This window comes from Dendrobates tinctorius, unplaced genomic scaffold (assembly GCF_039654945.1).
Source record: "Dendrobates tinctorius isolate UK_male_01 unplaced genomic scaffold, ASM3965494v1 ptg000384l, whole genome shotgun sequence".
Lineage (NCBI taxonomy): Eukaryota > Metazoa > Chordata > Amphibia > Anura > Dendrobatidae > Dendrobates > Dendrobates tinctorius.
Genome location: NW_027362050.1, coordinates 242560 through 258803, shown reverse-complemented (window position 1 = coordinate 258803; position 16244 = coordinate 242560). Strand labels below are relative to the sequence as shown.

Below are 16244 nucleotides of genomic sequence, written 5' to 3'. Positions count from 1 at the left end.
AGGTGCAATATAAGCCAACTAATAGTGAAATGTTCATCCAAATAGTGCAAATTAAAGTGCTGAGTGCAAAAAACTAGGAATAGAAGTGCACAAGGACAATTGAGGGTGTATACCTTTAAGGACCGCCGGTAAGCGAGCAACACAGCCCCGACGCGCGTTTCGGAATGAATCCTTCGTCATAACCCCCTGACGAAGGATTCATTCCGAAACGCGCGTCGGGGCTGTGTTGCTCGCTTACCGGCGGTCCTTAAAGGTATACACCCTCAATTGTCCTTGTGCACTTCTATTCCTAGTTTTTTGCACTCAGCACTTTAATTTGCACTATTTGGATGAACATTTCACTATTAGTTGGCTTATATTGCACCTTTGCAGTTTTTCATTGAATATACTGACACTTTGTTTAAGCCTACATAATTGTTTTGGCTCTTTATATATTTCTTGTCACTCTTTTATTGGACAACTATTTTAAAAAGGTGTAATTACATTATCTTACATATGTGGACCGTTGTGTATGTTGTCTATTAAACCTATATTGGTATATATTTTAATTAATTTGAGCACACATTGCTTTTTTATATATATGTACCACTATTATACAATAAAGGTATTTTAAATATTATTATTGTTTCAAGAATTTCTTATATTTTTTAAAATAATTTTTTTATTTTTATTATTTTTATATATTTGCACTATTGACCATTAAATTCGGGTTTTTCCTTGTGAGTCGGTATGTAATGTCACCGTGAGTGTGGTCAGAGTGTGTGATTTGGCTAGTGGATCCACCCTTGTTACTACCGTGTTTCCCCGAAAGTAAGACCCTGTCTTACATTAATTTTACCCTAAAAAGTCCCACCCTGTCTTACTTTCGGGGGAGGTCTTACATTAGCCGAAAAAAAATGACAATTTCTTTTTAACCAATAAATTAACATTTATTAACATGCTGTTATACCCCATAACAGTGCCGTATCCCACTGCACACAGCCCCACACCCCATAACAGTGCCGTATCCCACTGCACACAGCCCCACACCCCATAACAGTGCCGTATCCCACTGCACACAGCCCCATACCCTATACAGTACATGTTTCCCTACTTGGTTTTTAAATGCTGGACGTTTTCCTCTGCGGTGCGGCTGTGGGTGCGGAAGGCCTGTGCTGCAGGGAACGCTGTCCCAATCAGCAGGGAAACAGCGGTGACGTGGGGCTGGGGCGGCCAATTACAGCCCGAGCTGCTGGACCAATCAGTGCTCGAGCCGGGGGCCGGCGGTGACGTGGGGAACAGGGGCGGCCAATGAGCTGTTGAGCTGGGCGGATTGCGGGGTTAACACGGCGAGTTAACCCCATGAGCGCTGGACCCGCCCAGCTGCACCTGAGGACACCTCTGGAGCCTGGGGACCCAATGGGGGACAGCGGCGGCCCAAAGGTAAGGGCCTTACATTTCACAGCGGCCCCCAACCCTGCCTTACATTCGGGGGAGGCCTTACATTGAAGGACCCCCCCGTAACCCCCACCCTGTCTTACTTTTGGGGGGGTCCTACTTTCGGGGAAACACGGTATAACGGTTTTCTAGATAAAAAAAATAAAATAAAAAAAGATGCAAACATTATATTCCAGCGCCAACACATTGTGACTGAATATTATAGATAACTTGCATGTTTTAAAAATTACATACTTTACACTTATGGATGCAAAAATGTTTGACTGACACGTGCCCAGCTCATGCCCATCACTTGTGCCTATATTTCTATACTCTCCTAATTATACCAAAACGATAACACTCATTTAGACCTAGTTATTTTTTTTAATTTTTATTTTAGTTTTAGAATTCTCCAAATGCATCAGTTATTTCTTCACTCCACACCTGCAAAACGTGAAGACGTATCTGAATTTGGCAAATTCAAAATGTCCTAAGAAAGAAATGATGTAATGTTTTGTATTTTATTATGTAGGCGATCTTCATCATATCGAAGAGAAAAGGAAAAGAAGTTTAGAAAGTTTTAAGCATATTGTGAAAAAAAGCCCTTTTGCTGGTAAGCCTACTCCGTGCATTTACTATTGTCACTGTACATACGAGAATGTGATGGGCATTATTTGATGTATTCACATGTCAGTGTTTTGTTTTTTACTTTTTCTGAGTCTCCTCCTTGTCCTAGGGAAACTTGTTAACACATTTGTTCATTATATTGTTTAAAATATCAGTTAAAAGCAGGAAGAAAAATATTTTTATACTAAAATTATTTTTTTTTTTTTTAATTAAAGCAAAACTTTTCAATATTAAATGTAATACAAAATTATGGTATTTTAGTTTTTTTTTTTTCATTGACAGGACCATTAACTAACCTAACATCAACCTCCCCTAACACCTCGCTTTCTCCAATTTTTATTTTTTTTTTTTTTTTTTTTCTTTATTTCTTCCTTTCAAAATTGGTTCAATGCAAAAGTGAAGCCTGACATGTTTGGATCAAACTTAAAGTCAATTACTGACTTGTGCTTTTATAGGGGCTGAATTCAAGACCCAACGAAAAATTGCTATTCCAAACCGGAATATTGCAAAGATTGGTATGTATGGTTATGGTGCCTAATAGTGTTTTTAGTTTTGTGACATGCAGGTTTGTGTTAATTGCAATATACATGAAAAATCCTAGTTTATATGCAGTGCTGTGCAGAAATTTTAGGCAGGTGTGGGAAAAAATGCTGCAAAATAAGAATGCTTTAAAAAAAATCAAAATGTTAATAGATAATAATTAAACTATTATTAAGAGAAATCGAATTCAAATCAATATTTGATGTGACTGCCCTTTCCCCTTCAAAACTATATCAAATTATCAATTCTTCTTGGTACTGTTCTCTTTCACACAGTCAGGCATTTTGTAGGATTATAGTCAGGTGTATGAGTAACAAACAAGTAATGATGATCTTCATATGGAGTTTGAAACAATGATTAACTGAAACATCTGTGTAAGAGATTTTAATACTGGGTGAGGAACAGACAAACTGTTACAAAGGTGAGGTTGTGGAAGACCGTTTCACATCACAGGTCATACACCATAGCAAGACTGAGCACCGCAACAAGACGCAAGGTAGTTGTACTGCATCCAGAAGGTCTCACCCAGGCAAAGATTTTCAAAGCGGACTGGGCTTCAAGATGTGCTTTTCAAGCTCTATTTGAAGAAGCACTAAGAAATGGGCAACATTGAGCACCATAGATGCAGTGGTTGGCCAAGAAAATTTGGTGTAGGAGAGGCGACGCATCAGTTCTTACTTCCTTTTGAAATCGGAAGATGTCCAGCTGTGCCATTAGCTCAGACCTGTGGGATCTAGCTATACCCATCAACTGTTTAGACAAGTGGTCTTCATGAAAGAATTGTGGCCAAAAACCATACCTTCAACATGGATACAAAGGAAGGCGATTCAACTATGCACGAAAACATGGGAACTGAATTGCAGAAGAATGGCAGCAGGTGCTCTGTGCTGTGAAATATTCGGCTGTAACACAATTAATTTTATTTGCCAAATGCCTGGAGTGCGGTACAGTAATGAGTGTCTGCAGGAACAAGTGAAGCATGGTGGAGGCTCCTGCAAGTTTGAGGCTACATTTCAGCATATTGATTTGGGCTGAATTAATAGTGTCTTCAATGTTGAGCAAAATACAGGATAGTTAGTTAGTTCTCAAAGATATTCAGAAAAACCTCCCTGCCGAGTTCTTTCAAAAACTGTGTGAAAAATGTCTGCTGTTTTGAAACTACAGGTCAATCACACCAAATATTGATTTGCTTTAGATTTCTCTTTGGTTCATTTACTTGGTCAAAATAATCTAACACTTCTGTTTTTGGAAGATTCTTACTTTGCAGCATTTTTTTTTCCATTCCTGCCTAAACTTTTACACATTATTTTACATTTATAAGGGTGCTTTCACACTGCATTCTGGAACCCGTTCATTGGTCCCACCGGAGCTTACATCCAAAACGGGATTTGGGCGTATGCGCTTTCGGGGCCGTAGTCTGTAATGATGTTGACATAGCAAACGTGTGCTCTGGTGTGCATCATTTTCGGGCGTGTTCGCCTACTGGAGGCAGACACCCAGTCGTAGTCCATTACGTCTTAGTGACCGCCTCCAGTAGGCGTAAACGCCCGAAAATGATGCACACCAGAGCACACGTTTGCTATGTCGACAACATTCGAGTCTATGGTCTCATTGGTGCATTACGACCCGGTCAGGATCACTGGTGCATCGCTAGTGAGCGGCCAAACAGGCAGATCTCACAGCGATGCAGTGGACGATACTTACCTTTCAGACGCAGCGATGCTGACGTCCTCCTGTCCGCCTCCACACGTCGCTCGTCGGCGCCACAGGAAGCCCAGCAGGAAGCGCCAGATGAGAAATGGAGCTGGTTGATCTCGTGCGATCAGCGATGGACAGCGGGGGAGCCGGTCGGAGGTAAGTATCACACATAGCGATATCGCTATAACGTCACAAAATCGGTGACGTTATAGCGATATTGCTAGCGATATCGCTATGTGTAAAACCCCCTTAAGCCCAAATCCTGTTTTATGGGAAGGTTCGGATGTAAGCTCCGGTCAGACCATCGAATGGGTGTCAAAACGCAATGTGATTGCACCCTAATAAAAAGAAAAGTGGGTTGCCTGTCATGCTATGGCTGATATTTTCATAACTCACATGTTATAATCCAGTAAATTACCTTTTCCCAGGCTACGAAATCTGTTGGCTTTATAGTGTTACACATCAACCCAAGTCCTCTATGCCTTGCTTACAACGGTACCTTATTCAGAGGTTATAACAGACTAGTTGGGGAAGTGGTATTGGTTACTTTTTACAACATTCCATGATTGTGATTCTATTATTTTTCTTAGAACCTTTACCGATCTCTATTCAGAGAACCCCTCCGATGCCTATGCAGCTCGGTCCTTCAGCCTCTCCATACCCAGTTACTGTGGTGAAAGCGGATGCTGGAAGTTCAATGACCCCGCTCTACACTGTAAATGCTAGTGATTTTAGCAACCTGGGGTTTTCTCCACTACCTCCGGCTCCGCAGGCTCCAGCGTTGGTAGAGGATCGTTTGGACTCTATGTTAGGCTACCCTTCCTTCACAGATGATGGAAATCTTGACCTAGGAAACATGCTGCAGAACGACCCGGACAGCCATTGTGCAAGTCTGAGTTCTATTGACAATAGTGATTTTGGGCAACTTCTCAGTGAATCTCAGTCTTCAAGTACTCTTTCACAAAGTCTTCATGAGCTAGGGACTAGCCAAAATACCCTCATGGCTTATCCCGAATCTATTACTAGGCTGATGACTACTGGACCCAATGAGGTGGCAGGAAGTGAAAATTCAGAAAGGCTTGACAGTGCACTAATGAATGGGTTGTTTGACATACAACAGGCGGAATGTTTAAACTCTATTTTGGATCTTGACTTTGCATCTTTCATGGGCTCTATGAAATGAAATGTATCCCTACGAAGGAACTATACATAATTCCATACTGAGCGATGTTCATTCAGATACATGGATGTCAAGAGAACAGTGGCCATCCGAAATGCTGTCGTCTTGTCAATACTGGAACTCAGATTGTGCTGGCCCATTTATATTGACATCCGTTTGAGAAGAGCATGGTTTTGGAAAACAACCATACAGTCTGTAAATCATTGCAGAAACTGGGGCTTAAACACTTTTTTTTTTTTTTTTTTTTGGACTTTTAAACAGAAGGTGCAGTTTTTCATCAACTCTAGAGGGCTTTGTATTTAACTCATAAATGCTAATTCATGAGGCTTTTCAATGAATGTATGCGACTTATTTTAGCCCTTATGTTAGCTATTCCTCAAATTCTGAGTTTTGTTGGTGAAAGAGGGCGTTATCATTGCATCTCCCAATTTGCAGAAAACAAGTACATATGTGTGTGTGTGTGTGTGTGTATATATATATATATAGCACATTGTGTGTGCACATGTGTGTATTTTAGACACAGAACATATGTATTGGTGTATATAATTTACATATCTATACATATAATGTGCAGACAGTGTGCTATAATATATATTTTATCCTTCGCCTCATTGGGGTGCACAGGACCATGGGAGTTATGCTGCTGCCTCTACGAGGCTGACACTAAGTGAATACAAAAAGAATAGCTCCTCCTCTGCAGTATACACCAACCACTGGCTCCAGTCAAACCAGTTCATGCTTAGTGTCTGTAGGAAGCACATGGGTCTGATCTTCAGACCGCAGTTTTGTTTTATTTTTAATTTTTTACTTTTTATTAATCTTTTTCAAGGATTACATGGGGCGACAGATCCCTTCAGGGTTCCAATCTCCACAAACCAACAACAGGCGGGAAAGTGGAGTGTCGCCTCCCCATACCCCCTCCTGCACCGTTAAAAAGTATGCCTGAGCTCTGTTTTAGGAGTGACAGGTCCCTTCAGGGCAGATGGGAACATGGAGTGTCACCTCCATGTATCTCCTTCTGAAGCCAGGCTTATAGCCGGACCAACAGCTCAGTCCCCTCTGGGGAATTTAGGATGTACAGAGGCACTTATGCGTCTGTGCGGCCCCCACTGCATCACCACTGACAAACAGCGGCGATGGAAGGAGGTGGACGGTCCCCTCTCTGCCTCCCTGACAAAGGGATGGTGGATGGAGGGTTCCTGCACCGTCCATGCTGCAGCAGCTAACCTGTATGCAGAGCAGTCCGGGCAGAAGGAATGGGCTCTGCGCCTCCTCTTCTCCAGCGGCACCGTGGGTAAATATGGCCCAGGTCATGGTCGGCAGGAGGGCTCTGGTAGCGCGTCCCGCTATCTCCCCATGGTGATTCCTCGCCCCCAGGCACGTCCCGGCCGGCGCCAAAAAGTTTAGTCCCCGGATTTGGCCTATTCTATGCTGCAACCCGGAAGCACCACCTCCTGGGTGCGTCGCGCCAGTGGCTCCGCCCACGCACTTGACACTTCTTGGTCAGGGCGAGACTGCCTTCTGCAAATCTCGGAGGCCATTTTTTTTTACCGACCGCCTTTTCGCATGTGTAGTTTCACAGGGCCACAGGACCTGGGTAAGATCTGAGCTGCGACACTGCAGAGAAGGGCCAATGGGTGTATCTCACTCAGGTTATTAGCCACGATCCTCCCTATTGGGGCATATTAGGAGACTCAAGCAGATACTGGGGTACACCATGTTACTCTCAAAGTCATCTAAGAGGGCTAACAAGACAGTGTTTTTCACCTCATGTACCACCAGCCAGATTTCATCGCCACGGGGACAAAGTACACCACTCTGCAGGGCCCGTGATCCCGAATGCGCATAGGAGCCCTGTGCCGCTACTGACCCCATTGTACTTAGCCCCTCTGAGTGGTCTTCGTCACTGTCGCAGTCCATGGCTTCACTGGCTAAAGCGATTGAGTCCCTTCAAGATCCCTCCTTGTGTCGGGGCATTCGTCTGAGTGTTTTAGAGGGTTCCTGGCCCTCTGTCGTTCACGACGAATGGGTCAGGCACCTGGTGTCTTCCAGATACAAATAGAATTTTGTTCCCACCTTTGACATGGTTTTTCCCCTCTTGCCCCCCCTTCTCCCCAAAAAAAACAAGCACGGTCCTTTTACCGAGCCATCGATTCGGTTCGCCAAGATGGGTTCATTATTCCGATCCCAGAAAACGAGAGGTTCAAGGGGTTCTACTCAAACCTATTTGCGGTCCCGAAGAAGGACGGAACAATGCGGCCCATGCTGGACCTAAAACTCCTAAACATGTTTGTCAAGGTCCGGCACTTCAGGATGGAGTCCTTCCTTTCTGTCATCACCTCGATGGAGAAGGGGGAGTTTCTAGCATCCATCGACATCCTTCGGCCTCGCCACTGCTCCCAGAGTGTTGACGAAGGTCATGGCGGCCGTTATGTTCATTCTGCACTCTCGGGGCCTGGTCGTTTTGCCATACTTAGACGACCTCCTGATCAAGTGGCCATCTTTCCAAGCCTGGGCAGAGTGCGTGCGTATCACTTTGGATACACTTTCTCGCTTGGGCTAGATGATAAACTTAAACAAGTCTTCCCCCATTCCAGCTAAGCAGATATCCTTTTTAGGGATGATCCTGGACACCTCCCGAGGGATGGTGATTGTCCCTCAAGACAAGATCTTAGCCCATCAACAGGGTGCCTGGGCATCCGTCTCCTCATTCCATCCATTCTGGCATGGGGGCCCTGGGCAGGATGGTGGCAGAAATGGAAGCTGTTCCCTTTGCCCAGCTACACCTCCGTCCTCTGCAGCATGCACTTCTGGCAGGCTGGGACAGGAACCCGTTCTCCCTCGACCGGCTGTGCCGCTTGTCCCCGTGGGTCAAGCAGGCGCTCATGTGGATGTTGCGGTCTTCTCTAACCCAGGGGAAATCCTTTCTCCCGGTTCAATGGCTGGTGGTCACTACTGATGCCAGCCTTCTCAGCTGGGGAGCTGTCTTCCGCCACCACATGGCCCAAGGGCACTGGTCACCTCGGGAGTCGTGTCTTCTGATCAACGTCCTGGAGATTCGGGCTATCAGTTTGTCCCTGCAGCGGTTCCATCATTTCCTGGCAGGTTGTCCGATCTGCATTCAATCAGACAATGCAACAGCTGTGGCATATGCCAACCATCAAGGGGGCACCTGCAGTAGGCTGGCAATGTGCAAGGTGGAACACATCCTTCGCTGGGCCAAGAGGAACAACTGTCATCTCAGCAGTTCACATCCCGGGCGTGAAAAACTGGCACAGACTTCCTCAGCCATCAGGATCTCGCCTCGGGAGAGTGGTTGCTTCATCCGGAGGACTTCCAACAGATCTGTCATCGCTGGGGGACTCCGGATGTGAATCTGATGGCATCAAGATTAAACTCCAAGGTGCCCGAGTTCATAGCTCGGTCCCGGGAACCAGAAGCCATTGGCGCGGATGCACTGGTTCTTCCATGGCGTAAGTTTCATCTTCCGTACGTGTTTCCCCCACTGCTGTTGCCTCCTAGGGTCATCAGGAAGATCAAGGCGGAGAGGGTCCCAGTGATCCTAGTCGCTCCAGACTGGCCAAACGTGGTACGCAGAGTTGGTGCAGCTCCTCGTCGACGTTCCCTGGAGATTACCGGATCGATCAGATCTGCTCTCCCAGGGCCTGATTTGCCACCAGAACTCGGGGGCCCTGTGTTTAAGGGCTTGGCCATTGAAACCTGGGTCCTAACCCAAGCTGGGTTCTCCCAAGAGGTGGTTTCCATCATGATAGCGCTTGGAAGACTGTATCAGTACGCATTTATCACCGCACCTGGAAAGCCTTTTTCGCATGGTGTAAAGACCGCGGTCGTCCTCCTCTAGTCTTCTCCATCCCCACCATTTTAGAGTTCCTTCACACCGGCCTGCAATCAGGCCTAGCGCTTAGCTCCCTCAAAGGTCAGGTCTCTGCCTTATGTGTTTTGTTCCAGCGCAGGATCGTTTCCAAGCTTCAGGTGAGGACTTTCATGCAGGGGGTCTGACGTGGTACCTCCCTATAGAACGCCGTTGGATGCCTGGGACCTTAACGTGGTCTTTGGTGTCCTACAGGAGACTCCCTTCGAACCTCTGCAGGATGTCTTGCTACCCAACCTTTCATGGAAGGTCGCCTTTGTCGCGGTGACGTCAATCCGGTGGGTTTCGGAGCTAGCCGTCCTATTAAGCTCCTTTCCTAATTTTCCACCAGGACAAAGTGGTTCTCAGACCGTCCCCGTCATTCTTGCCTAAGGTGATCTCCTTCTTTCACCTTTAACAAGGACATTGTCCTGCCCTCGTTTTGCCCAACACCAGTACACTGGGTGGAGAGGGCTTTCAGAAGGTACGTCTCGCGGACGGCGTCCTTCAGTAAGACAGACGCTTTAGTCTTCCTGAGGGTCACAGGAAGGGACTCGCAGCTTCAAAGTCCACAATAGCCAGGTGGATATGCCCGGCTATTCAAGAGCCTACCCCTGCGGGGATTAAGATGCACTCCACTTGGTCGGTGGGTGCTTCTTGGGTCATTCAGCACCAGGCGTCGGCGGAACAGGTTTGCAAGGCTGCGTCTGGTCCAGTCTGCACACTTTCTCTAAGCACTACAATATTCACACTCAGGCTTCCGCTGATGAAGGCCTGGACAGACGGATCTTGCAGGCGGTGGTAGCGCATGTCTAGACAGTTGGTACATGGGGTTTGATCCGTTGTGTCGGTTTCCGACCCAGGGACTGCTTTGGGATGTCACATGGTACTGTGTCCCCCAAAGAGGTTAAGGAGAAACTGGGATTTTTGTGTACTCCCCACGTAAAATCCTTTTCTCCGAGCCACTCATTGGGGGACACAGCACCCACCCTGTTGGCTGTGTTTGTACTTTGGTTTGATGTGTTGTACCCTTACATGATGTTTATGATCTGTTACTGCTTTGTCACTGAACTGGTTCGGCTGGAGCCAGTTTGTGGGTGTATACTGCAGAGGAGGAGCTAATCTTTCTCTCTTCAGTTGGTGTCAACCTCTTAGTGGTAGCAGCATAACACCCATGGTCCTGTGTCCCCCAATGAGTGGCTAGGAGAAAAGGATTTTACGGTGAGCACACAAAAATACCTGTATTTGTGTTAATAAAGGCTATAGCCTAAATCACTTCACAGATGAGGACATTTGGTGATGAGCATATAATAAAGATTAGTAAGTTGCTTATAGTGATGTTTCCAGCATATTTAAAAAATAACGATAAACTGGTCAAACTGCTGTATGTATGACATTATATCGTATGCATTCACTAAGAATCAGTCTTATAAATCTTGTAGTTTGGTGTGCTGATTTTTAACAAACCAATATACTTCAGTCTCTTGATCTCGGTTGTATTTCTTTGTAATTTTTTTTTCTTATTAGTAGAGGTTAATTCTATGAATTTAACCTGAACTTTACTAAATGAACAGTGCGCTCTTCAAATGTACAATATGAATCTGACCCTAAAAGCTCTTAACGTTCTAAATGTTTTATTATGAAAGAAACAAAAATATATTAATATTTTAACCAGTAATTGATGTGGTTAAGCACTCAACGAAGCTAAATCCAAGGCTTCTCTCAGACCACGTTTGAGTCATAGTTCCTGACTCTGTTGGAGGCCTCGGTTTGAAGCCCCAAAGACGGGGTTCACACGTGCCCGATGCAGCGCCATTGACTTCTAACTAAGTCGAAAGTAACAAGAATTTTTTTTTTTTTATAGGCAGTGTTCAATTTTTCAGCCAAGGTTTTAGGGTCCCTTAACAGTCACAACTAGTGATTGACGTTCTCCATGCAATCAGCGTCATGCTAGGACTACCAGAAGTCTTAGGAATGTGCAACGAAGCCAGGTATATCTTTTTCAGCATTGTTGGCGCATTGCGCGTGCCCTGGTAGGTGAGAAATTGCTAACTACTAGTGATGAGCGAATGTGCTCGAGTAAGATGTTATCTGAGCATGATCAAGTGCTAACCGAGTGTCTTCTGCGTGCTCAAAAAATATGTTGAGTCCCCGCGGCTGCATGTTCAGCAATAATTTGGCGCTGAAAATCAATGACGAGTCCACAATGTGTAACTTTACCCAAAAGGGTTTTTCCATAACTCTCCAACAATTTTGTCATTTCCATCTGGTTACCACTTTAACTTTTAACAGATGGAAATGGCATAAAGATAAAGCTACATGGAGCGGCCACTGAGCAAACCAAACGCAATGATTCAAAAAAAAAAAAAACTTCACTTGATTGTTAATGACACACAACTTTGCAAGTAAATATACGTTTTATCCGCAAAACTTTGTGGCGATTAACTAATTGCAAACCAAGCTTGTGCTGTTCTTAGCGCATACTGAGGGTGAAAGCCACATAGAGGGGCTGCTATTAGTAGCTCTTGTCAGCACTAAATCACAGCTGACTCACCGATCCTGAGAACTTACTTGGGGTCCGTTTACATTTTGCTGCCGAGAACGGTCTTTTGTGCAGCACCAGTTATTTCACCCAGCATATGACCGTTTTACTTGTTAGGTAACTGAGCGTGTGGAAACCTTCGGACTGCGCTCGGAAGACATCTGAGTGCAGTCTGATTTCTGCACAATGGAGAAGATGGGGGGGTGGGGGGGGAAAGTCTTCATCTTCTCATCTGACCACACAATCTGCATGAATCTCTCAGATGAGGGACTCTACGGCCGTTTGCACGAGCCCATCTCCATTGTATTTAGGCCTTTTTTTATCATGCCTGTGACATGGACAAATCATCGTAAGACAGAGTTCCATAGTGAAAGTACAAAAAAAACTGAATATTATGTAAATATGTACCCCAGAGTGGAATAAATGAAATCTAAAAAAGGTGTAGAACAAAAACCATAGCATAAAACAAGACAACTATGCAGATATCACTTGTTATTACAAAGGAGTAAAATATATATTTAATATTGCTGTAGGTAGAATTAAAGTTTAGGTGTCCATTATCCTGGATAGATAACATAAAAACAGATATCAAGTATTACTAAAGTTAATCACTATATAAGCACCACTAGTTTCTGCTCTCTGCATGTGTTCAAAAAGGGGGAAAAAAATCATCCTGAAGTCTATCGCATAAAGTACATAAAGGTCATCACTATTGTCTGTATATGCTGGAATCTTGATCAAATGTCTGCGCATTTTACTAAATAAAATAACTGTGTGAGTTGTCCTTTCTTTTTCACTTAACTGTTGCTGCAAAACTGGCGATTTGTCAAATTTATTCCACATCCCATGTGCTGCATTAGAATCGGTCATTTGAGATCATTGCTATGTTCCCATGATGAGTATTTGATGGGGCAGAATTTCTGCTCTTTTTATGTTAATTAGGTTTTCCTCGCGGTTTTTATAATGTTTTTTTTATATAAAGCTTCTTTGTTTTTGATACTTTACTTCCTGATGTTTTGGCTTTTTCGAAACTTTATTGATACAGTCCTGTGCAGATTACAAGCATTTTTAGTGCTTAGGCATTTTTGGGGGGTTATTTGACATGCAGATTTAATGCACCCAATACGAGGCTATGAGGAGAAATCATCGTACCAGGAAAAGAAATTGACATTTTGCAATTCTGAAATGCACCGCAGGTCCGTTTATGCTGCGGAAAAAAAAGAAAACAGTGGGCATAAGATTACTAAAAATCCCATGGGTTGCCATGACAGGCAGGGGTCTGTCCAAGACCCCTATGCCTCTGTTTATGATACTCCTGTGAAAGCCAGTGTTCATAGGATATTAGAATTTTCACTATACATGGCATAGCTGATGGATTGCTGACAGTCTGCATATAGCGCAAGTGATCATGATCACAGCTTTAACAAGTAAAAAAATAAAAAGTTAGAATATTTATTTACAATATAAGACAAATTCAAATCACTCCCCTTTTACCGTCATTAAAAATACAATCTCTGGTATCAGAGTTCAGAAAAGTCCGATCTATCAGAATAAGAATAATTAACCCAATCCGTAAACAAAAGCCCAAATTACTGTTTTTTTTACGCGGTCATGCCACAATAAATACTGTAAAAAGTAATCAAAATGTCACATGTATCCCAAAATGGTATCAATAAAAACATCATCTCATTCTGCAAAAAATAAGCAGTGACCTAGCTCTATCGACTGAAAAATAAAAACTTTACAGGTCTCAGAAAATGGAGACACAACCACAAATTTAATTTTTTTTTAATGTTTTGGCAAACTTTTTTTTTTTTTCACCACCACTAAAATAAACTGGATAGGGTGGGTATTGTTGAAATTGTACTGATGAGCAGAATTATATTGTGAGGTCATTTTTTATCTCAAAATGTACACTGTAAAAACAATTCCCATAAAACAATTTCAGAATGGTGTTTTGTCCCCCTCCCCACAATTTCTCCCCACTTGGAGATTTTTTTTCCCGGCTTCCAGCACACTATGTAGTAAAATGAATGGTGTCATTCAAAAGTACAACTCGTTCAACAACAAAAAACAAACCCTCATATGGTTGTGTGGACAAAAACATTTGAAGAATTATGGGTCTAGGAAGAAGGAGAGGAAAAAAAAGAAAAAATTGGCCTCATCGTGAAGGAATTGAAATGCCGGTTTTCTATAATGTACGCTGCTGTTTTTGCTGGCCCCTTGTAACCAGTCGTCAGGTATATTGCTGTGCGAGGTACGTGCTACTGAGGATTTGTGCACCAAGTAACATTTTTTTTTTTTTGCCAAGTTTAGGTGGATTCCATCATGTCTTATACTCCTGTCACCTTCAGAGCTGCAGTCACTGTTCTGCTGTTACACCATGTTTAATATTACTGTCACCTATATAGCTGCAGTCACTGTTCTGCTGCTACACCTTGTCTTATATTCCAGTCACCTTCAGAGCTGCAGTCACACTTTGTCTTATACTCCAGTCACCTTCAGAGCTGCAGTCACTGTTCTGCTGCTACACCATGTTTTATACTGCAGTCACTGTTCTGTTGTTACACCTTGTCTTATTCTCACTCCAGTCACCTTCAGAGCTGCACACCTTGTCTTATACTCCAGTCACCGCTCTGCTGTTACATCACATCTTATACTCCAGTCACCTTCAGAACTGCATCCGATATCCTGCTGCCACATCATGTCTTATACTTCATTCACCTCTAGAGCTGCAGGATTAGGATGAGAGGATGACATGGATGATGGGGTTAACCTCAATTTAAATTAATTTTAGTCCTAGAGAGCAGGTACAGAGACCCCGTACTACACATGGAGGGCATACAGAAAGTAACACAACCTGCACTTCACATGGGTGGCAGGTGAAGAGAACACACAGAGAATATACTACCTTACCACCTGTGATGATAAAAACTGGGGTTTAATTCCCCAAAGTAAAGTTCTTCTAAGCCCTTGTGCACTCTCCTTAACCTTGCCTTCAATGATATGCTTTTCCAGGTGAAAGAGCTTACGTTCAGATACTAAGAAGCCATTGGCGTTCCTGGCATCTTGTTCATTTAGGGTTGACAATACCAGATTAAGTTCTCATGTATCTCATCTTTAAATAGTGCTTCATCCCCAGGAATGATATGCCACACCGAATTGTTCTTTGGGAGAAAAAAAATAAATAAAATGGTCTGATTTGTCAGACTTTACATTTCTTCAGACAGGCTTTGGCAGTAAGGTAACTCAAAATGTCAGCTGCAGAAGCTGCTTTTCTTTTGTCAGAATACGTACAAATTTCCAAGCTTCTAAGGGTGCGCGCACACGCTGCGGATCCGCAGCAGAATCCGCTGCGTTGTACAGCACCATTAAAATGAATGGAAAATGAAAACCGCAGTGCAGATGCTTCAGAATTTTCCGCGGTTTCAAATTCGCAGAAAGAATTGACATGTCATTCTTTTCTGTGGATTCCGCTGCGGTTTTCCATCTCCTCCATGGTAGAGGTGATAAACCGCAGGGCAAACCCGCAGGCTAATCCTGCGGATTTTACTAAATCCGCACGGAAAAATCCGCAGAGCATTCCGCATGTGCACGTACCCTAAGGCTGTGTTCACACGCTGCGGATTCGGCCGCTGCGGACCCGCAGCAGTTTTAGCTGTGGTGTACAGTACCATTCAAATGAATGGAAAAAAAACCCGCTGTGTAGACGGTGCGGATTTTTCCGCGGTTTTGAAACTGCAGAAAGAATTGACATGTCATTCTGCGGAATCTGCAGCGGTTTCCTATCCACCATTGTGGAGATGGTGAAACCGCAGGGCAAAACTGCAGGCTAATCCGCAGATACACCGCAGGTCTTTTGACCTACGGATTTATCTGCGGATCTTGCAAAATCCACGCAGATGAATCCGCAGCGTGTGCACACAGCCTAGAGGTCCCAAAAGTCCCTCCATATCCTTTTTTTCAAGAGATCACCTCATTGTGAAGAAAAATGTCAACAATTAAGCACACTGCAGATTTTCCCCATATGTTATCATATACTTTGCTTAAACCATTTTATTTATGAGACTTGGCGACGGAAGGGGAGTATAGGCTTTATTACTTTATCGGAGCTGAACATTTGGTTTAAGAAGGGGTTGTCCTAATAGCGGACAGCCCCCATATCTCTAGGCTAATAGTAGTTTTTTTTTTTTACATGGCAGGTTCCCTTTAAAACAAAGTGTTTGCATTGGTAAGGCAGGATATGAAGGCATGTAAATCATTACTTTAGGATCATACTGATATGTTGCACCTAAAACCACATGTATACAAGAAAAGCTGCAGATAGCAAGTAAAGAGACGTATAGTCAGTTCTCTGCTTATTAGCCTTT

At 43.8% G+C, this 16244-nt stretch overlaps 1 protein-coding gene across 2 annotated transcripts in view; it reads left to right on the top strand.

The window, feature by feature from the left end:
* The window catches only part of RELA (RELA proto-oncogene, NF-kB subunit), a 51459-nt gene extending 38801 nt beyond the window's left edge, over positions 1-12658 (top strand). For both annotated transcript variants that reach the window (XM_073563238.1, XM_073563237.1), the window contains exons 9-11: positions 1949-2029; positions 2499-2558; positions 4872-12658. In XM_073563238.1, the coding sequence (XP_073419339.1) occupies positions 1949-2029; positions 2499-2558; positions 4872-5464 (734 nt within the window). In that variant the 3' untranslated portion in view covers positions 5465-12658. The remainder of the gene's footprint in view (positions 1-1948; positions 2030-2498; positions 2559-4871) is intronic.
* Positions 12659-16244: the final 3586 nt, after the last annotated feature.